Here is a 23,583-nt window from a genome sequence, read left to right as displayed (position 1 = left end):
TTTAGTAAGCATTATGTCCGGGCACGATGTACGTTATTTCTTTATTGTCATGTGTAGATACATCGTACGCCCAATCAATGTTCATTTTTAGTTAGTCAATATTTTGCTATTGTTCAACTATTTTACGCCCAGGAAAAAAAAAATAAAAAAAAAATTATTATTATAAATAAAGAAGCATTTTATGAAGTTTTATAAACTCCGATATTGTATTAAAAATGACAGAAAATAAAGCGAATATTATCACAATCTTAGATCCAGCATATTCCGAATGTTATGAAATTATTATGAAACCTTTAAAAGATGATATAATAACCTTATATTCATGTATCCTTGTAAATAGATCCTTTTGTAGAGTTTTTATTCCTGTTCTTTGGAGGAATCCTTTTAAATTTATTAAAGATGATAATAAATTAATTAAATTAATTAATACACTAATTCACTGTCTTAATCAAACCATTAAAAATGATTTAATAAATAAAGACTCAATTAAATTGGAAGGACTTCCTACATATTTTAAATATCATACTTTAATTAAAGAATTTGATTTAAATCCTTTACAAAGAGGAATAAGACTTTGGACTTCAAGTCATTTAACTCAAAAGTTAACTAGAAGAAGTATTAGTAGAAGAGTATTTAAAATTAATAAATATATTGGTAATTTACTTTTTGATAAAGAAAATCAATATGATTCACTTAATATTTATCATAATGAATTATTAAATGGATTAAGAACTTTATTTGATATTTGTAAATTTGATAATTATGAAAAAAGTTTGGTACAAGTAAATAAATTATCTGTAGGATTTTTTCATGGAAATACTACAAATTTAATTTTACCAATTACAGAAAATTTTTTAAAACTTCAAAATAAATTATCACCAAATATTCAACATTTACAAATTTCTATTGATACTATTAAAGAACATGAGGAATTTTCTAGAAATTTAATTCATTTTATTAAATCACAAAAAAAATTAAAATCTTTAATAACAAATACTTTTTGGATAAAAGATGATTTTATTCAACCTTTTCTTAATTCTTTAAAAAATCAATCAACTTGTTTAACTTTTTTAAAATTACAAGATCAAAAACTTTCCAATGAATTATTATTATCTATACTTAAATCTTTACCTAATTTAATTACTCTTTACCTTGATATTAATTATTTAGAATATCATGTAAATGAAGGAAATTCTTTTTATTCAATAATAAGTCAAATATATTTTAATAATTTAGAAAATTTATATTATGATTTAAAATCAAAAATTTTTTGGAATACTTGGAATGTTTGGAGTTCAATCCCAGATCCAGATCCAAGTAATTTACTTTTTAATCAAATCCTTTTATCATCAAGCAAATTATTTTCTATCAAGGTAAAGATAAATAATGGTTTTATTAAATATCTTCAATCATATCAACATCAACATTTAACTCATTTACATATAATTTTGGATTCTGATTCGTTGGAAAATTTAATTAAATTATTAAAAAATTTACGTCATTTGATTTATTTGAAATTAGATGATTATTATGAACGTAGTAAAGATCGTTTATTACGTTATAATTATTATACATTTTTACAATTTGCTCAAACAATTCCAAATTCTTTAAGAATTTTTGAGATTAATTTTGAGATTACGAATGGTTATTTAGAAACTTTATTTAATGAAACTCAACTTAATATTCAATGTATTAAATTATATCATTATATACATTGTAATACTTCTTTAAGAGTTTTTATTGATTACGCAAAAAGTAAAAAATGTTTCAAAGAACTTGGTATTACTTATAATATTATGAAATCAATTTCTAAAGATTATATAATTGAAGCAAAAAATTATTTTAACGTAACACCCTTCAATAATGATGAAATCAATATTCCATTTTATGGTAAGTATAAATTTTTTTTTTTTTTTAAACAATTATTTAATTAACTTTTATTTTATAATAGATGATCCAATAAAAAATTCATACTGGAGCAGAAGAGTTAGTGAAGGTCGCGTCTAAATAATCGTTAAGCCTTGTTTTTTTTTGAAATTTGTTTTTACTGTATTAAATTTTTCATATTATTACAATTGTAAATTATTATTTTTTATTATTTGCCAATAAAAAATTCTTTTAAAATTACGTGGCGCGTGGCGGCCGTGGCTATATTATTATATAAACCAATAAAAATAACCGATTAAATGTGTAACATAAACATATTATCATGCAGTAAATGCTACGTTGCTCCTTGTCAAAATAGTTATTTATGTTGTGCCACACAGATTCATAATTTCATTGTATAATTCCCACAAATTTTTTTAATTTTTTTTTTTGTAAAAAAATAATCTCTTTCCAATACGGGCACAATTTTATTTCTATATTACCAATTTTTATTATAATCATGGCTTTTGATGATCAATCATCTTCACAAATAATCAGAACAGATGCAGTTGATCCATTTATTAGTCTTCGTGTCATTGGAAATGTTAAGTACATGTATTTTATCTTAAAAAAATAATTAATTTATTCAATTTCTTTATTTATTTATTTCTTTTTTTAACATTTAGTATCTTTTAAATAATATTATTAGGATCGTAATGAAATGACTTTTAGAGTCAAAAAGACAAAACCTCTTCAAAAACTTATGGAAATCTATAGTGAAAGAAATGGGTTATCTATTGGTACTTTGAGATTTTTATATGATGGATTTCGAATTAAGAATGATGACACTCCTGAATCTGTAAGTTTTACCAATTTTTTATAATTATTTGATTATTTATTTGTTCAAATAATTAAATTTATATATTGAAATAAATAGCTCGAAATGGAAAATGGTGATGCTATCGATGTTATGGTTGAACAAACAGGTTTTCTTTCAATTCAATTTGATATGTTATGATAATGTTATTAGCATTAAAATATAATTTTTTCTTCTTAGGTGGTGGTTTCTAAACTCATGAATTTAAATCTATCATTTTATTTATTTGGTCGTATATTATATTAAGATGTAATTTTATACGTTATTTCAAAATAAATAATTTTGTGCTTTATGTTGTAAGAGAGATGGGTGTTAGTCTTTTAAATTATAGTAGATTCAGATTCGTAATTATTAATATATATCAATTTATTGTAAATTCTATTTACTAGCTCGCCTTACTTTTAAATATTAATTATTAAAAATGTTGCACTATTCTTTAAAAAAAAGAGTTAAAAATGACGGAATATTATTAATGAGTGATATATCTGGAATATAACATCAAATGATGGAAATTTCTCCAGTATAATGGTATGAACAGTGATATATATATATAGAATAATATGGATAAAAAATTATTGGAATATTGATCAATTTCACTGGGTATTATAGCCTATTTAGTATTATATTTTGACCAGAACTTTGGTTATATTTTTTGATATTTCAATTTCTTCAGTTTTTATGCTCTGTACTTGCACTTGTGGTTTTAGTCAGTTTCACTAAACTGCCATATGAAAAAAGTTGCTGATTAATAAATACTTTCACAAAATTCTATACATCAAAAATGAATTTTAAATCAACTTTTAGTCACAAGAATTTGATGTAACTAGCATCTCTCTAAAGAAAGTAATATGATGAATTGCAAATCAGAAAAATCATATAATCATTTATTTAATAAATGTTATGCATTATTTTTGTTACTGCCCATTATTAAAGCAGAAGAGTTTATTCCTTGATATTTTCTTTTTTTAGTTACCATTTAAGGGATAATTCTTTAGCAGAAGCTTAGATATGAAATTTTTAAAAATATTATTACATTACAAAGTAAAAAAAATATGAATCAATAATATTATTCCATCATTCTTTGGATGCCATTTTATCACCATTTTCGAATTACTGTAAATAGTATAAATGGGAAAAATAAAATAAAAAAATGATTTTTTTCAAAAACCTGTGAAAACAGTAAATTTATTGCATTTTCGAAAGGAGAAGATGCAATTATAACATGAAACCCTTGATTTTAGGATAAAAAATCCAACTCTTAGGTAAGTTTACTTATAGAGAATACACAAAATCTCAAAAGTCGCTTATATGCAAACTTGCTAAAAAATTAAGTTTTTTCTTTAAAATTAATATTTTCAGGTTATAATTGCACCTTTTCTATCTAAAAATACAATAAAATTTACCATTTTTGTGGATTTTTAAAAAAAGTCATTTTTTTTTATTTTATTTTTCTATTTAAACTGTTTTCAGTAATTTGAAAATGGGGATAATAATAAAATCTACTATACAAATATGTATTAAAACTTAAATTAATTTTTTCCCATTTTCCAATATACAAAGTTACTTAATTTTGATGATATACACTTTATAAATTAAAAATTAACATACTTTTTCTTTTTATAACTTTCATTTATAATTGCAGATTGGAAATCTATTTTAAATAAAAAAATAAGGCAATAATATTAAAATTCTTTATTTTATATATAAGCCTACATGATTAGTATTTATACCTATTTTTTTATTTATAATACAAAATCCTAACAGGTATGAAATTCTGAACTCTAGAACTCTAATGCTAGTCAAACATATCATGTGACTCTGCATAATTCTGCATAATGCGGGCTATTTGTCAGAATTTCGTACCATTCAGAATTTTGGACTGTACAGATCCCAAATAATTAAATATATTTGTTTACTAGTATTTTTGAACTTAAATTATTAATAATAAGTTTACTAAATATAGTAAAAATTGTAATAAAGTTGCATTATGAATCTTCATTTACAGTCAACTCCCTCTATAGTCACTTCTATTATAGTTACATTCTACTATATAGTCACACCAGTTGAATGTTCAAAATACTTTATTATTAAAATCTATCTTATATAGTCACAATCTATCTATAGTCACTATCACACCTATCCTCAAAATCTTATATTAAAAAGAACCGTTTATAATGACAGTTATATAAAGAATATATTGAATAACTTGGCATCTAATAATCGTACAAAGATGTATCATAGCTTGTTAGAATCGTCTCACTGAGACGAATCGAATAGTGGTAGTTTTATCCTTTTACTGTGCAAAAAGTCTTTATGACGTTTTTTATTTATTTTTATAGAAATATATAAATCAATAAAAGAGATATAAATTCAAAAAAACAAATAAAGAAACAAAGAATAATCTCATAGTACAAAACAAAACGAAAGTCAAAGCTCTAAAAAAAACTATAAACAATCATTAATAAAAGCACTATATCCTTCAGATTAATATAAAATCACTGTGAGATGACTAAATAGTTTCTTATAAAAAGAAAACTAAACCAATAAAAGGTAATAAAAGCAAAAGCTACAAAAAGGTTAGGAGAACTAGGAAAATATTACTTACAGAAAATTCTTAACGAAGAAAAGCAAAAGAAAACAAAATAGTTGTAAATAAAGCAAAATAATAAAGAAGGGAGAACTATAATATAAAACTATAGATCATACAAAAGGGGATGGCAAACTATGAAACACCACACGTCTTAAATCACTACATAACTACAAATTGAACAAACGACCTAAACAAACAAAATAAAAAAATAATCTAACCAGGCTAAGAAGGAAATAGGTTGATAAACCTATTAATTGAACAAGAAAAGGTCAGCTTAAGAAGACCATCCATAATTTTTAAGTGAAACTGAAACCAAATAGAACAAACGAGAAATATTAACTGATAAATATTATGACAGGAAGAAAAGAAAAACAATAAATTTTCCATTTACGATGACATTCAAATTTTGAAAAATCAAAAAAAGAGCCAATAGAGAAGGGTTTATATTTAGAAATATCATCTGAAAACATTATAGTAGAAACTACTACCAGAGGACCAAGATCAAAGCAAAATAGAGGAAAGGCGATCAGAAGAGAAACAATAGATTCTGAGAGAGAACTCATAAAAGAAAAGTCATCGAAAAATGAAAAAGAGAAAAGCGAGTCATCATCAGAATTATATGGGTTGTTATCAGAATCATCATTCAACATAGATGTGTCAAAAGTACACGGCAGAAAAGGAATATCGTAAACTGAGAGGAATTCGTCAAAATCTATAAAAGAATCGACCTGTCCAGAAGGGGTAACAATAGGTGAAGCATACATAGCTTTAGCAGTGGCATGTAAAGCAGAAAGCTTAGCAACAAGACGAGTAGCTGCAGCAACAGGAAGTTCAGTATCTGATATTAGCTGAGTAATGCTAATCGAAGCGGCGGGAATATAAGTAAAGAGGTCAGCATCATTATCATCATAATTCAACGAATGAGAAGAGTGATACTGAGTGGCATTATACTTATAATCAATTGGAGTAGTTAACAGAATAGTCAGGAAATGGAATTCGTCCATTTCACCATCAAGAGTATTAAAAGTATATGATTAAAATTTCATACGACAAACTCCTTCGAAAGCAGGCCTCATATTACAGATTGAAGAACAGGATCTAGCGTCATATCAGAAGAGTCATCTTGATGATCATCAGGCATAAATGCAGGAGCAACTGCAGGAAGCATAAATTCAGAAGATAAAAAATTTCCAAAAGATCCTGGACAAATAAGGTGAAAATCAGGCAAATCTTTCAATATCGATCTTTCAAAGGGGTATGCCAAGAATCCACAAATTTCAAATATTCTTGGTCACGTAAAAGAAAAAATTTGAGACAACGAGAAGAGTTTTCTAATGCAAAACGGTAAAAAAAAGAACTTTATTATCAAGAGGATAAAAGGAAATATATGAGGATTTAAAATCCTTCAAATTTTTTTTATGAGTAATTGAACATTGCCACTTATTAACTAGAGACAACTTGATATAGTCAAGGTGAGAATCCATTAACTTGTTGGCAAGTTTGCACTACTTTTCATCATGGGCAATAGAAGGGGAGGAAGAAGGTGAGGTTAGATTACTAGTTTTTCGTTTGGAATAGGGAGTCGGGGATGAGAAAATTTTTCTTTCTGACGTTCCATAAAGAAAGTGAACCAAAGAAAATAGTAAAAAAATATAAGAGAAAGCTCTCAAAAAAAAGAAAAATAAAGTAAAAGTAATATTAAAATAATTCTAAACAAGTTCCGAAGGCCAAAGGCCTAAAAAAAAAAAGAAAAAGAAGAGTAAACCCCAAAAAATAAAAATATTTTTTCTAACAAAATACTGTCGTAAGGGTAACAGGAGAAAGTTTTTTTTCAGTCAGTTTTATCCTTTTACTTTGCTAGTGTTTACGGCCAAGCCTCCCTCTACCTCTTTGAGGTATCCTCGGGGAGTTAGTCCTATCATCTCCATGGGCAACCATTATACCGAGTATTTAATTCCTCAGGTAACAGCACCACTATTGAAAACATCCCCATCAGGCCACTTTTAAGGTTAATCTGAAGCTAGGAATACGCCGTCTACTCATCCTATACCCATTGCATGATACTGGTACTCAATTTATTTAATGACCTTTAGAGAGCACCTACTTTCATGGAGAACTTTCGACAGGTAACATCAACCATCTAGTACCCTTTCATACCACCATTTTAGGTACTAAGTCTCACTCAAAAACCACCACAGCCTGCGATTACCTAGCACCGATAGTACAGTTGTTTACCCAAGTAGTATACTTTGTAGTAACCACTCGGACAGGAAGTAGCAGGCATCTGTCCAGGATCACCCCTTATAGTAGGTATCAATCACCAGAAATCACCAACCAGGACCCAAGAAGTGGGAAATCGAACCCCATAACCATGCTACCTGTTCTGTGCACGAACACCTTGGTTGGTCTAAGACCTAATAGAAGGTCAAACTACCACTAAGACATTGCATCCTCAGCTTTACCATTTAGGACAACCATCTAGCCATTACTGACCACAAGCAGTATTATGGAGTAACCATCCGGACAAAAAGTCCCCCCTAAGGTATAGTAGTGACCTCAAGAACAGGACTGCGTACATGCCAATGGCCTCATAGGGAACGTTAGAAGGACACCATGACCCTTAGTTGAAATATGCAGCCTAACTGTACACACTAATTCACTATGATGCAGTCCAACTACACTAATTCCTGTACTTTCACACTATTGGTTGTAGCGTCCGCAGTAAAATTCTTTTATTTCCGTGGTCATAGGAATCGAACCTGCGACCTCACCATACTCAGGCTTAATGAGGGTCTCAGTGACTAACCACTGAGATAGGGTGACCAACCCTTAGTTTTATCCTTTTACTTTGCAAACAGTCTATAGACTTTATCTTTTATTTATATTTTAACTTCGAAAAAAATTCAAACAATATTATAAAATAAGAAAATAAATTAATAAAAAATAAAAGAGTAGCTTCACGACTCATACAAGTAAAGAAATCTAAACTAAAATCAAATTAAAGTGAAAAAAAACTAGACTATTACAGAATCGCATACCTCAACTTTACCCGAAGGACAGTGTGAGTCAACTATCCAACATCCAAAAATCCAGTCCGTTACCAGAAAGAGACCCTAAGAGGTTGAACTGTTAAGCGGCGCAGAAAATTTAAGTGCGAAATCCAAGATCCACCCTGAATTATAGAAGAGGAAATCCAAGAAATCCAGGATTTCTGAGAGACTAACGCCAAAGAAGAGTTACATTGATGAGAGGAAGTAATAGAAGAAAAAGTGGCAGGAGGGCCATGTTCACTGGTAAAAAAATGGTCTATCCTACACATATCCTACACATATCTTACATATATCGGGTACTCAAAATGTAGAAAATCATACACAAATAATACATATATCATACACATATCGGGTACTTATATATATAGTATACCTATCAGGTACCTGATATATGTATGATATATATATTAGTACCCGATATGTGTATGATATGTGTATTATTTGTGTATGATTTTCTACATTTTGAGTACCCAATATGTGTAAAATATGTGTAGGATAAATCATTTTTTTACCAGTGTGTTGTTTCGCCGAAGTGGAGATACCCTGAGATTCTTCCTAGGCATGAAAAAGAACATTACAACATAGCCAAATTTCACCATATAATTCGACATGAAAATCATTAAGAAGAGGAGAAATAGTCTTGTGTATAACAAAAAGAGGGAAATAAAGCTTCAAAAAGTCAGAAAGGTGAGCAGGTAATAATCCTCGAGTAAGCTATGGGCAGGACGGAGAAGGAGTCACAAAGTTCCAACAAGATAAAGCAGAAAACTTTTCACTGAACGAGACAGGTAAAGTTTTAATAGAAGAAAAGGAGGTAATACAAGTATCCTAAAATTTAACAATTTCCTTTTGATGCGTCAAACGTAAGTTGAGTTCCGGAAGAATATAAGGGCAGGTTCAGTAGTGATTCAAATCCTCAGAAGCAGAGTTGCATTGTGGACAAAGCCTAAGGTTGCTGGAAAAACTAGGGGTTTTGGCAAGTTGGCGAAATGCCGAAATGGTGAAACTTTGCCAAAACTATATGAAAGTCTTATTAAAAAGTTGGCGAAACTTTGGAGAAAAGTGAAACCTGACAAAACTTATTATAAATGCCAAAACTGCCGAAACCTTGCCAAAACTATAATAAAACAATAGTAAAATCTTGGAAAAACTAATCGTAAAATTTTGGAGAGGTTTAGGCAGGCAACCTTAGCAAAGCCAATCAGGAGAATACAAATGAGGCTTGCGTTGTTGTAGTGTAGTTAAAGTAGGCAACATGTCTAAGAGAAGTTTGATACAGAAAATCCAGAATTCAGGATGACCATTCTTATATGAAACAAAGCCTTTGATTTGAGAGAGACAAAAATAAATACCAGCCCAATCAAAAAGCATGGGAGGTCTTAAAGCAGTGAAGCGAGCCATTGAACAAAATGATAAAAGGTTGCGAGCATCTGCTATAGAACGAAGGAAGTGACAGATATTCATGTCAATAGGTAAAGAATTAAAAGTCAACAAACATGGTACACAATGAAAATACATCAGAGAAAAGGTAGGCTGAAAAGATAAATGCGCGTCTTTAGCTAAAGAATCTACTTGTTCGTTGAGCGCATCAGTACTATGAGCAGGAACTTTGACTAGTTCAACTTTTAAATTAAAATCTTTTAGGAGATGTCGAATGGAAAGCCAAAGAAGATGATTGGGTAGCTGAAGCAATTTCGGGGAGAAAGGTGCAGCAACAAAACGCGTCTATAATAAAATCAATTAGGCACAATCTGTATTGATCGTAACAGAAGAACCAGGAGAGAGGGCGCATAAGCCAGAAATAATAGCATAAATTTCTGATCGTAGAGCTAAAGGGAAACAGGAAGGAAGGCTCATGGAGGATGAGTCTAATATGAATCCATCATCATCTAAGGCCAACCAAGCTGATGCCATGAAAGAAAGAGAGATATCTGTTGCAGGATGAAATGAATTATCAGTATAAAGAACTTGCGTGGAACAAGGCAAGAGTGGAATATTAGCGTTATCAATCATCTCAATAGGAAAAGGAAATCCAGAAATAGAAGTAGAGGGTAGGTGGTCCAAATGAATAAGAGCCAAAGAGGTGGCATATCCCCAAGAAGTAGACAAAGATATAGGGAGATAAGCCGCAAATACTTTAGCATTCTTGGTAGGGTAACCCGCAGTTTCAGAAAGGGAAACATGGAAAAAACATTTTTCACTATTACAGCGTTGTTTAATCGCAGATTTCTTAGATAAAGCAGAAATGTTAAAAGAGCAACCAGGGCAAGGATTATAGGATCTTTTATCGGCAGAATTAGAGATAGGAAGCCAATGAGACATAATAGCGGAATTTTGTTTTCTATAAGTGACATACATACGGCCAACAGATAAAGTTTGGGTAGTAGAATTAAAATTAATAGCCCATTGAGGATAAAAATGATAGTCTTTAACAGTATCATCCAATAAACAAAGTGAAGCTAATGTAAAAGAAGAATTAATAAAATACAAAGATAAAAATAAAGAAGAAGAAAAAGAAGAAAGAAATTATTCATAATAAATTTAAACCAAGCAGGGATTCGTCCTTTTCGACCGATGATACCAAGGTAACGAAGATCAAACCAGTTCATAAGGTAATGTCCACAAGGTGAAGCCAATTGAGCAAGAACAAAAATGTTCAAATTTTTCCAAAGTTTTCAACTTGTCTGAAAAATGGATTGCGGTAGAATAGTTCGGAGTGGTAAAGCAGGTTGAAGATCACGCCTCAGAGGTCGGAAGGGGAGAGACCACGTGACATTAATTTGTGAAGAGAACAAAAATGAATTAAACAAGGTATGAGTCCGGAGGGAAACAATTTGTAACCACGGCTCTAGATCAATAGTAGATGGGCAACTTTCAGCACCCAAGTAGCCTTGAAGATAAGAAACAGCATAACTGGCAAAATCTTTAAAATCAGGATAGGTGAATATTTTTTGCCAGGACACCATGTGAGAGGATAAGAACTGATAAAAAGCGTTCTGAATAGAGAAAGGAAGTTTTAAAAAAAGCAGGGCTAATGGAGTAGTAGTAGCTAGACCAACTTTACGTCTAAAAACAGAAAAAATTGGTTTAACTATCGACTGGATAGTACTCTCAGAAAAAAGAGAAGTTTGTAGACGGAATTCCAATCTCAAAAGTAGAACAGCATTATACAGGTAAGCCACATGTTGAGCAAGTAATTTCTTTGGTCCAAGAAGAGTGGCCATATCTTTAACCATAGAGCATGCTTATTTAAGTACAAATTGGGAGGAGGCGGATAAGAAGAACCAAACACCTAGAAAATGAAATGAGGTACCAAGTGCCAGAGAAGAAAAGGAGAGGGAAACCTCAGAAATTAAAGGGGAAGGTAAAAGATCAAAGGTAATAGTAGAAGAGGGACAAGAAGAAGACAAAAGAACATATTTTGCCAAATTTGCTTGAACATTATTTAAAGTATAAAATTCAGCAGTGATTGAAAGGCGATCTTCTATTCCAGACTTCGAAGAAGCAATAAGAGTTGAATCATCCATAAAAGTCAAATGAGAAATCAGCAAAGAATGTTGTTCAAATTCAAGTGGAGATAATTTAAAAGAGCTGAAGATTTCAAGACAAAAGGATCTCGAGCTTCTTGATTTAAAACAGTGAGCAAAGGATCCAAGTAAATAACCCAAAGTAAAGGGGAAATGATTTCTCCTTGATCAATATCAATACGCACTTGATAAGAAGCAGTATCACCATAACAAGTGATGATTTTGTTATTACGCTTAGTAAACAAGTTCAAAATAAATTGCACTAAAAGTGTGGGTATATGAAGTCTTGCTAAAGCTAATTTAAGTATGTTTAAATCCATGGAATCAAAAGCTTTAAAAATATCTTAAGAAACTATCTATAGTTCCTGATCATCAGTAAAGTTATGTTTTTGTTGATGAACAATCGCATCAAGCATTTTGATAGGGACATCGGTGAAACCACTAGGCAAGCCAGCAAAATTTCCTCCTTGAAGAACTTTATTGTCAGCAAGGATAGCAGAGAGACGATTCGTAATGACCTTGACCACGCATTTGCGAACAGTTTCCAAAAGAGTAATAGGTCGGGTGTTCTTGAGTTGGGCATCAAAATCATGAGGTTTAGGAATAGGGTAAACCACAGCTTCACGCCAATCTGCAGGGATATCACCACGAAGAAGACAAGTATTGGCTAGTAAAAGAGAAAAAGTCAAAGCTTTACCAGATAAATGTTTTAACATTTCATAAGAAATTTTCGAAGGGCCAGAAGCTTTATTGTTTGGCATAGAAGAAATAACATCAGACCATTCTTGAAGAGTGATAGTTGCCAGGACTGAGTCATATAAAGAAGCAGACACATTAGAAAGAGGAGTGTAAGCTTTTTGCCAATGTGGAGGGAATGAAGCAGTAGAGGAATAATGGACCAATGGAGGAGATACAACAGATTGAAAGTGAGCAACAGCAGCTTGTTTAATATCTGATGGATCCGTTAAAAGGGTGGGCTTGGAGTCAAGAACAACCAAGACGTGGTCAAGAACAATTGAGCGCTTTTCAACAGATAAAGCTGAATCTATAAATTTACCTAGGGAGTTCGAGAAGTGTTCATCTCGTAATGCTGTATAATATTTCACAGAGTCTGAAAGGTGTTCGGCGAATTTAGTGGATAGATAGGCTGAAACTAAATTCTTTTGAGAGCGTAAAAAGGTTTTGAACACAGATGGAGGAGTTGTAGAATAGACAGGAACTGAATAATCAGGAAGTAAGAACGTAAGGTCTTTAAGATGGGAAGGTAGGGCAGCCATCATTTGTGAAATTTAAGTAGGCCGGGTAAGATGACGAGTAGTTAGGTGATATAAAAATCGATCCAAAAATTTGTTAATGGAAATAAGCTTTGTCAAGTCAGGTAAATACGAGTAACGATGTGTGTTGGAAACTTTTTGAAAGGGCAGAGTATCAATTGCTGTACTGAATATTGTGGCTTTTAAAGCATGTCACATTTGATCTAGAGAAAGAAAAGAAAATTTAAAGGTAGGGTTATATTGTTTGTCTAAATAAATCCCAAGGGAATCATCCACTTATTCAGTAAAATCATTCCATTGCTTGGCCGAAGTAGAAGAATAAGCGAACACAGTACGAAGTTCTTTCTTTTGTTTAAGACGGGATTTGGCTAATATAGCCATACATGAGCTAAAATCAAAAGTCGTGATTAAAACATGATGGTCAGTAAAAGGGCGGTCTAGAAGAGAAGGACAAGGAGTCACTTGTGAAAAAAGACCAGGAGCAGGAAACCCAGGAGAAGACCATATATAATCCAGTCAAAAAGAACCATTAGCATGATAAAAGGTGGGATCAGGACCAGATAAATGAGAAGAACGGGATTGATGATCATTAAAATATCTAGAAGAAAGCAAGCGGAGGAGTCTAAAATGACTGTATGAATAGTTGGAATGGGCAACTTCATCAGCATTAAAATCACCAAGAATAATAATAACGTGATAATTATGGGAACGAGCATAATCAAGCCAGGAAAGAAGTTTGGCAATAAGATCATTACAAATAGTTTGGTGAATAGAACAAGGAGGGTTATATAAAGAAATAATAGAAATTTTTGTTTGATAAAAAAAAAGATCTAATTTTAACAGACGACCATTCCAAGGATCTACTGTTTGAACATGTTTATGAAGGGGATTACGAAGTAAAATTCCAATGCCATCATGAGGGCGAGAAGAAGAAGAACAGGCCCAATAGGATTTAAAATTGTGTTGGAAATGTTCATTTTTAAAGATAAATTTGGCACTAGTTGAAGTAAGATGGGTATTATTTAAAGAAAGTACACCAAAAGAAGAGTGAAGAAAAAAATTTAATAAATGTTGTTGTCGCACAGAAGAAACTAAACCATTAACATTAATTTGACCAAAATTAATAAGAGGAGTGGGGTGGGGAGAAAAATTATATTTATTGTTGTCCATCATTATTGCACACTGATTATATAATGAGGAAGAAGGGGAAAGAAAGGGAACAATTATTGGTTAACTTGGCCATTTTGGCGAGCTAGGATGAGATTATTTTGTTCGATTCCTTTGTTAATTGATCCAGTCAAAGAGGCAACAGTATTAGAAAAAGAGGAGAGGCGTTGTTCCATATCAATCGGAGAGGAGAGAGCAACGTTGGATGGTGGAATAGGAGTAAATTGAGGGATTGGAGTAAAACCACTTGTCGATTGCAAAGGAGGAGAATTAATGTCGACAAGAATATTATTATTGAGGTTAACTGAATAATCCCAGCCTTGCATAGAAGAAGGGATATAGGAAGGAGGTTTAGAAATTAAAGGACCAGGGACAGGAGGAGTACGAACAGCCATGGCAGATTCCAACTTAGTGATACGGCTATTCATTGAAGCAAATTGTGTGGTAAGAAGAGCTAATTCTGCAACAACTTTTTCGAGGGCAGCACCAATTGACTTCCAGTCAGTAAGGACGGTAGGTGGAGCAGGATATGTAACATCCATACCATCGGCATAATGATCAAGTTCATTCTTATCAAGAATTTTGCGATGGTGGTGAATATTGTTATTAAGGTTGTCACGATTCCAAGGATGACGTAGTGAGCGTGAACGAGATGGTTGTCTATTATTAGGTCAGGAATTAGAATGATGGCGTGACGTATTACCACATGATTGTCTATTATTATTATTATTATCAGGGCGAGCAAAACGATTATGACGTTTGACAGCCCTATAAAAAGTATTATATTTAAAATATACTTAATTTAAAAATTGCAAAATACTTATAATATATTTTTAATAGAAATAATGTATTTACCGCACCCTGCGTTACAAATTTATATATATTTGTATGTTTATCATTTGCCATTTTAAGGGGGGGTGCGGTGTATAAACTAAAGATCGACATAAACAATTTACAAAAAAGGAAGGATGCGTTGTAACGCAGGGTGCGGTAAATAAATTCACTCTTTTTAATATATCTAACATATACTTAAAATTATTTTAAATATATGTCTAATATATTTAATTTTTGCCCATATACTTAAAATATATTTAAATTATATTTAAATTAAAATTTAAGTATATTATAAGATTATTATAAGTATATTTTTTACATACTTAAAATATACTTAAAATATATTATGAAATATATCGGTCGTAAAGTCATTTCATTTCTCTTATAATTACTAATAAATAGTAATTTTTATATTTATATTAACATAAATTTTCTTAAGTTATATATTATAAAAATTTTATATATTTTTGTTCTTTGGGAACTATTTTACTTATTTAAATACCTTTTTTTTAAATATAATACTTTTATAAAAAATTTATGTTGAGCTAACTTTTATAGTTTCAACCTCCAGATGCAACTTATTGGTAAAAGGTAAGTATTACTTTTAAATATATAAATATATGTATTTTTCTATGAGGAATCAGTTTACTTAATAAATAAAAAGCAAGTTTCTTAATAAAATATATGGTAAATCTAAATTTATAATTTTAGCAAATATTAGCCAATATTAAACTTACAAAATATATATAAATAATTGCTAATTATTTTCAGTAATTTTTGAAAAGTACAGGGTCTAATGGACAAAGGTAGCAACAGTGACATCAACAACGAGAATTAAGTCAAGAGAAAATATAATGAAAATATTTGTATAAATACAATTTTAATTGCAAATTACATGTTATAATAAAATAATATTTTAAATATCTACAATATTTAACAAATTTTATAATTTGACTAATTTTTAAAAGTTGTTAATAGTAAAAGTATTTCAATAACTATTCAATTTTAATATAATTTGATATATAATTACTTTTAAAGGATATAAAATAGCCTGTAAAATTTTAGTATATATTATTATGTAAAATATTTCAAAATATCAATTAGTATTTTACATATCAACTAAATGATCTGCATTTTGTGTAACAGTATATTTATTCAATAATTCTATAAATAACATATTCTCAAATTTTACATACTGTTTTATAATCAATTAAAATGATTATACTTTAAATTTTATTAAAATTAAATAATTATTAAAATATTTTTACTATAAACAACTTTTAAAAATTAGTCAAATTATAAAATTTGTTAAATATTGTAAATATTTAAAATATTATTTTATTAAAACATGTAATTTGCAATTAAAATTGTATTTATACAAAAAAATTAGCAAATATTTATATAAATTTTATAAGTTTAATATTGGCTAATTTTTACTAAAATTGTAAATTTAAATTTACCATAAATTTTATTAAGAAACTTGCTTTTTATTTATTAAGTAAACTGATTCCTCATAAAAAATTACATATATTTATATATTTAAAAGTAATATTTACCTTTTACCAATAAGTTGCATCTGGAGGTTGAAACTATAAAAGTTAGCTTAATATAAATTTTTTATATAGGTATTGTATTAAAAAAAAAGGTGTTTAAATAAGTAAAAAAGTTCCTAAAGAATAAAAATATATAAAGTTTTTATAATATATAACTTAAGAAAATTTATGTTAATATAAATATAAAAATTACTATTTATTAGTAATTATAAGACACCCCTAAAAAACATGATATGACCGCTAACTGATATTATAAGAATATTTTAAGTATGTATAAATATATCCATAATATACTTAATTTACCTCTGGTGAAATTCACCAGTAATATGATAATTTTAGTTTTATATTAATTTTGTTTGTATTACGTTTTACAATTTCATACACGTAAATAAAAATTTTTTTATGAATTTTTTAAACTGTAACTTTTTTTTCCAAACATACTATTAAACCCATACAACTCAATTTCATAAATTAGAAATGAAATTTATAGAGAAATTTGTGTTTTTATAACACTACTAACTGTTTAACTCCTAAAGTTTTATATTTTTTATTTAATAACTTTAGAGTGTAATTTCACTACTTGAGTCAAATGAAATCAATTTTTTTTATTAATCAAAAGTTGTTCAACAGAGCCAAAACTACTTGTATATTATTTTTTATAAGTGTAGGTATAATACATATAAAGAAACCCATATTTTTTATAATGGTACTAACTTTCAAAATTGTTTTTTCATTTATTAACTTCAGAGCGTAATTTTACTACTTTAGCCAAATGAAACCGACTTTCTAAATTAATTGAAAATTGTTCAGCAAGGTCGAAACTACTTGTATATTAATTTTCATGGGTGTAGGTATAATACATATGGAGAAATCTACATTTTTATAACGGTACTAACTTTTGAAATTTTTTTTCTGTTTATTAACTTCCGAGCGTAATTTCACCACTTTAGTCAAATGAAATCGACTTACTAAATTAATTGAAAATTGTTCAGCAAGGTCGAAACTACTTGTATATTAATTTTCATGGGTGTAGGTATAATATATATGGAGAAATCTACATTTTTCATAACAGTACTAACTTTCGAATTTTTTTTTTCTGTTTATTAACTTCAGCGCGTAATTTCACCACTTTAGTCAAATGAAATCAACTTTCTAACTTAATTGAAAATTGTTCAGCAAGGTCGAAACTACTTGTATATTAATTTTCATGGGTGTAGGTATAATACATATGGAGAAAACTACATTTTTCATAACGGTACTAACTTTCGAATTTTTTTTTTCTGTTTATTAACTTCAGCGCGTAATTTCACCACTTTAGTCAAATGAAATCAACTTTCTAACTTAATTGAAAATTGTTCAGCAAGGTCGAAACTACTTATATATTAATTTTTATGGGTATAAGTATAATACATATGGAGAAATCTACGTTTTTCATCATGGTACTAACTTTCGAATTTTTCTTTTTTCCATTTACTAACTTTAGAGTGTAATTTTACCACTTTAGTCAAATGAAATTTACTTCCTTTATTAATTGAAAGTTGTTTAGCAGTATAAAATATACTTAATACTTATAGGATTTATCCATTTTTTATAATAATACTAAATTATAAATTATTGTATAATATATTATTATATTTAAACTATATATTTTATATAAATATTTTTATTAATAAAAGGGTATTGCTAAATCTCACCGGTGGTGATTCTCACCGGCGGTGATTTTCACCGTTATTAATGTTGGCAGAAATTATGATTTAGCCAGAATTATAAAAAATTTTTTTGCAAATTTTTACCGAGAAAAAAAATTAAATGTAAGTAGTTTTTTTAAATATTGAACATGTTTTACTTAATAAAAAAACTTAATTTATTTGACCAAAGTAAGGAAATTACACTTTAAATTTAATAGACAGAAAAAAAAATTTGAAAGTTAATACTATTATGAGAAATGCAATTTTTTCCAAAAGTAATACATTTACACTCATGAAATTTGATACACAACTAGTTTTAATCTTGCTGAACAACGATTTCATTTGACCAAAGTGGTGAAAGTACACTCTGAAATTAACAAATAAAAAAGAAAAATTCGAAAGTTAGTATCATTATGAAAAATGCGATTTTCTTCACAAGTATTACACTTACATCCATGAAATTTTATATACAACTAGTTTCGACCACGCTGAACAACTTTCACTTAATAAAGAAAGACGATTTCATTTGACTAAAGTGGTGAAATTACGCTCTGAAGTTCACAAACGGAAAAAAAAAATTCGAAAGTTAGTACCGTTATGAAAAATGTGATATTTTCCACAAGTATTATACTTACATCCATAAAATTTTATATACAACTAGTTTCGACCTCGCTGAACAACTTTCAATTAATGAAGAAAGACGATTTCATTTGACTAAAGTGGTAAAATTACGCTCTGAAGTTCACAAACGGAAAAAAAAAAAAATTCGAAAGTTAGTACCGTTATGAAAAACGTGATTTTCTCCACCACAAGTATTAAACTTACACTCATGAAATTTGATATACAACTAGTTTCAACCTCGCTGAACAACTTTCACTTAATAAAGAAAGCTGATTTCATTTGACTAAAGTGTTGAAATTACGCTCTGAAGTTTACAAACGGAAAAAAAAAATTCGAAAGTTAGTACCATTATGAAAAACGTGATTTTCTCTACAAGTATTAAACTTACACTCATGAAATTTGATATACAACTAGTTTCAACCTCGCTGAACAACTTTCACTTAATAAAGAAAGCTGATTTCATTTGACTAAAGTGTTGAAATTACGCTTTGAAGTTGGTAAACAGAAAAACAAATATTTAAATGTGTTTTTTTTTTCATAAATATTATATCTAACTTTATGAAATTGAAATATACTCCTATGGGTTTATCGCCATTTTCAAAATTATGCGATTTTCAAAATAATCAAAAAAAAAAAATTCGAATTTGAATTTTGTGTAACATTGTGATCTTATGCATCAAATTTAAAGATTAAAAATATATCGCGTAAAAAATTTTATAGCGTCACGTAAAAATGTCTTCTATTTTACCAAGAAATTACCAAATTGGAGTTTGTTTTACATGCCAATTGTGTATGTATTGTGGTTTAGACTTAACATCAAATAACTGTAATTGTGATAAATCCATCAAACCAACCAAAAAAAATCGTATTAAAGAAGTAGTAAATTTTCAAAACTTAACTTACAAGCCAGCCATAGTACATGAAAAAATAAAAAACACTTTATCAAATAGCAATCAAAAATATGGATATAAGCTGGATATAGAACTGCCGTATAACTGTACACTTTGTTCAGCATGTAATAGTCAAATTAACAGAAATGTTAAAGCAGCTGACAAAGAAAAAAAAATATTATAGTTATTCCTTCTTCACCAACGGATGGTACTTCTCTACCTTCTACACCATTACAAATGGAATTTAAATTGCGCATGTCTATCAAACAAAATAAACAAGTGTTGCCTTTTGTAATAATTAGTTTTACTTTAGATAATCCAAATTTTATTAATTTTAGAGACAAACTTGAATCATATATTTGTGAACAAGTTGGACTAGTTTATAGAAATGAATATACTTTAGCATATAAATCACATTCAGAAAGTGGAGCTGGAACACTTTTAGGTAATGAAGAAGCATTTGATGAATTTCTAAAGGATTATCAAAGTATAGTAGCGGGAAATAAGAAAGTAGTAATTATTGTTATACTTAGAGAATTATCAAAAAAACGTTCACATGAGGTATTTATTTTTGAAAATAATTATTTGTATATATTAATTATTCAATTAAATTTTTAATAATATTATAGAATGAAGTTTCAGAACAGGAATCTAATGATGAATCAGAAAATGAAGCTTATCAAAATACCAAATCTAAAAAACAATTAAAAAAACATATCAAAAAACGTATACCTAAAGAAGCTACTTTAAATGAAAATGAAGCATTAGTTGGATCATATGTGATGAAATTAAATGATAAGTATATTTGTGAGATTCAGAATCACAAACGTTGTTTTATTAAAGAAGATCGTCATTTATCTTTAACAAATTTTGCAATTAGTTTATGGGCCAAAGAAATTGTGTGTATTTAGTATTGGAATTATCATTATAAATACATTTTTAATAACATTAAATTCGTTTATTATAGGTAAACAAAAATGCAGATTTGGATACTCCTCCTAATCATGCTATATTTAGTATGATGCATTCAGTAAAGGTAACTAGAAAAGATTCTTCTAATATTGATAATTATCCTCAATCAATGACAGCATATCCTCAATATTCTCAACAAATGTATTTTCCGTCACCATTTTCATATAATTATCCTGATTGTGATTATAATATTCAAAGAAGAACTTCAATTTCGCAAATATCAGATCATAGCACATCAGTTAATTCACAAATATCAGATCATAGTTCAATAAAAAAAATAGTGCCAAATATGGAAGATTTTCTAAAAAATTTAGATCAAGAATTTGGTGATGGTAAATTTACTTGTTATCTATCTATTTTTGAAGAACAAGAAATTCTTGTTAATCAACTTGCAAGATTATCAGATTCTGAATATATTTTAATGGATGTAACAATTATTGGACGTAGGCAAATTTTACGTGATGAAGCAAAAAAATATGAATGATTTTTTGTATATATTTTGTTATAAACTTATAATATAATTTGATTAATTTCTAATAAATAAAGTTAGCAATATTATAAATAATATATTCTTAATATTTTAATTTGTAATTCTAATAATTATAAACATTATTTATAAAAAATAAAAACTATATTTTATTTTATATATAAACCGATTTTTCAAAATATTTTTTTGCCATTTCTGGTGTAATTTGAGCTAATGCAACTAAAATTAAATATATTGGATCAAAATAATCTACAAAATCTCTGTACCTTTTTAACCAAGACTTTAATGCTGAGAAGGCTGTTTCAATAGGATTAAAATCTGGTGAATAGGGAGGCAAATAAAGTACTCTACCACCAATTTCTTCTACTGCTGCAACTAAATCATCATTATGATGTATACATGCATTATCTATAACCAATACACTATGTTTAGCTGGATATGGATTCATTTGAGGTAACTTAATTTAAAATAAATAATAATATTAATAAAAAAATTCAATTAATTTAATTATAAAAATAATATAATAAAATATTTACCAATTGTGTTAAAATAAAAGTTTGGAATCTTTCCTTATCACAACTTCCTTCCATAATATCAACAGCAATAAAACCTTCTAAAGACAATGCAGGTAAAATCGTATAACGCTTTCCTCTAATAAAAACAACACTTTTTTCTACTCTAGTATTAACAGGAGAGTAACCATATAACCTGGTGAGTGTTCTCTCATCCTTTGAAGATTCATCAATAAAAATTAATTGTTCAGCAGTATAATTCATTCCAATATTATACAAATAAACACCACGTAATATCTCACTTCTTTCTTTAGCTGCTTTTTGTATTTTCTTTCTAGTTATACCGCAAAATTGAAGAGAACGCCATAATGTTGGCACAGAAACTAATTTTCCTGTTCTCTGTTCCATTTCATGTACCAACTCATCAAGATACCAATCTATTTTATCTTTAACCAAACTTTTTAACGCCTATAAATTTGTAAACTTTGTTAAATAATTATTATAAAATAATAAATCACAAAAGAGTAACCATCTAAATTTCTTACCGACATATCTTGTGTTGTAAAAATTTTTCTTCTTCCCACTCTACAAATAAATGGGTCCTTTACACATCCCCATTTTTTAAAAATCCTACAGACTTTATTGACAGTAGCCTCGCTAACATACATTCTTTTAGCAATTTCATTTTGTGTAAAGCCTTCAGCCTGACAATAAATAATACGCCACCTTAAATCTTTGCTTAAACTTTTTACCATCTTGGTCTAAAATTGTTTTAGTAAGAATTAGTATACTTGAAAACTTAGATGTGAATAACTAAAATACTCACATTTTATAGAGTTTTTTGTGAATTTGCGAAATCCGTTTTAGTAAGGGTTAGTATTTTTGAGAATTCGAAGGAAAAAAATACTCATATAGTTATAAAACTTAGACTTTAGTAACTAAAAGTCTTATGGTTTAAAAATATAAAAGGAATTCGCAATATTTGTTTTAAATTTTAAAAGGAGTTCGCAAAAAATTGTGAAATTTGCAACATTTTGTAATACATTGTCACGTGATGTAGATCGCATAATTATGAAAACGGCGATAATAGTGTAACAAAAGTAATATTTTTTGTATTAAAAACACGTAAAATATTAAAAGAAAAGCAAAGCAAGCAAAGCAAAAACAAATTTCATAAATATGATAAATATATGTTATGTTGTGTAACATAAGTAATCACATGATCACATGACCGGTGAAAATCACCACTGGTGAGAATCACCACCGGTGAAAATTTGACAATTCCTTAATAAAATTATTATTTTTTTCAAAACAAACCAATTTAAATTTTAATAAATTATGTAATATAAGTGAACTTTACCTTGGGTGAATTTCACCACTGGTGAATTTACCCCTGGTGAATTTACCCCTGGTGAATTTCACCACTGGTGAGCGTTAAAATGATCCTAAAAATATATTTTAAGATAATTTTAAATACATTTTAAGTATATTATAAGTATTTCGCAATTTTTAAATTAAATATATTTTAAGTATATTTTAAATATATTTTAAAAAGTTTTTAATTATATTTTAAATATAAATACTTTTTATAGGGCAGGGTTTGAAGGAGGTAAGTGTTTGTTATATAAGGCGCGTAATTTGTCATTTGATTGCCAAGGGCGCGCAAAGCGATTAG

The 23,583-nt window shown here is 28.6% G+C and overlaps 5 protein-coding genes across 5 annotated transcripts; 3 read left to right on the top strand and 2 right to left on the bottom strand.

Annotated features, from left to right (window-relative positions):
* Nucleotides 1-215: 215 nt before the first annotated feature.
* OCT59_017184 (uncharacterized protein) lies at nt 216-2,007 on the top strand (the record flags this gene model as incomplete). Its single annotated transcript, XM_025327329.1, has 2 exons — nt 216-1,890; nt 1,952-2,007. 2 exons carry the CDS (start codon nt 216-218, stop codon nt 2,005-2,007), a joined length of 1,731 nt encoding a protein of 576 aa, XP_025171846.1.
* A 311-nt stretch (nt 2,008-2,318) lies between these two features.
* On the top strand, nt 2,319-3,191 carry OCT59_017183 (uncharacterized protein). The gene is made up of 4 exons (XM_025320228.2): nt 2,319-2,470; nt 2,576-2,725; nt 2,804-2,852; nt 2,924-3,191. The coding sequence occupies exons 1-4, from the start codon at nt 2,387-2,389 to the stop codon at nt 2,935-2,937; spliced, it is 297 nt and encodes a 98-aa protein (XP_025171845.2). The 5' UTR covers nt 2,319-2,386; the 3' UTR covers nt 2,938-3,191.
* A 2,477-nt stretch (nt 3,192-5,668) lies between these two features.
* Nucleotides 5,669-6,337, bottom strand: OCT59_017182 (uncharacterized protein; the record flags this gene model as incomplete). Its single annotated transcript, XM_025311411.2, has 1 exon — nt 5,669-6,337. One exon carries the CDS (start codon nt 6,335-6,337, stop codon nt 5,669-5,671), a length of 669 nt encoding a protein of 222 aa, XP_025171844.2.
* A 13,442-nt stretch (nt 6,338-19,779) lies between these two features.
* Nucleotides 19,780-21,393, top strand: OCT59_017181 (uncharacterized protein; the record flags this gene model as incomplete). Its single annotated transcript, XM_066137320.1, has 4 exons — nt 19,780-20,062; nt 20,122-20,498; nt 20,567-20,836; nt 20,905-21,393. The coding sequence occupies 4 exons, from the start codon at nt 19,780-19,782 to the stop codon at nt 21,391-21,393; spliced, it is 1,419 nt and encodes a 472-aa protein (XP_066003919.1).
* A 506-nt stretch (nt 21,394-21,899) lies between these two features.
* On the bottom strand, nt 21,900-22,663 carry OCT59_017180 (uncharacterized protein; the record flags this gene model as incomplete). The annotated part of the gene is made up of 2 exons (XM_066137319.1): nt 21,900-22,376; nt 22,454-22,663. 2 exons carry the CDS (start codon nt 22,661-22,663, stop codon nt 21,900-21,902), a joined length of 687 nt encoding a protein of 228 aa, XP_066003918.1.
* Nucleotides 22,664-23,583: the final 920 nt, after the last annotated feature.

The sequence above is a fragment of the Rhizophagus irregularis genome, chromosome 26 (assembly GCF_026210795.1).
Source record: "Rhizophagus irregularis chromosome 26, complete sequence".
Taxonomy (NCBI): domain Eukaryota; kingdom Fungi; phylum Glomeromycota; class Glomeromycetes; order Glomerales; family Glomeraceae; genus Rhizophagus; species Rhizophagus irregularis.
Note: the sequence above shows the minus strand (reverse complement) of the source record. Positions and strands in the feature narration are given on the sequence as shown.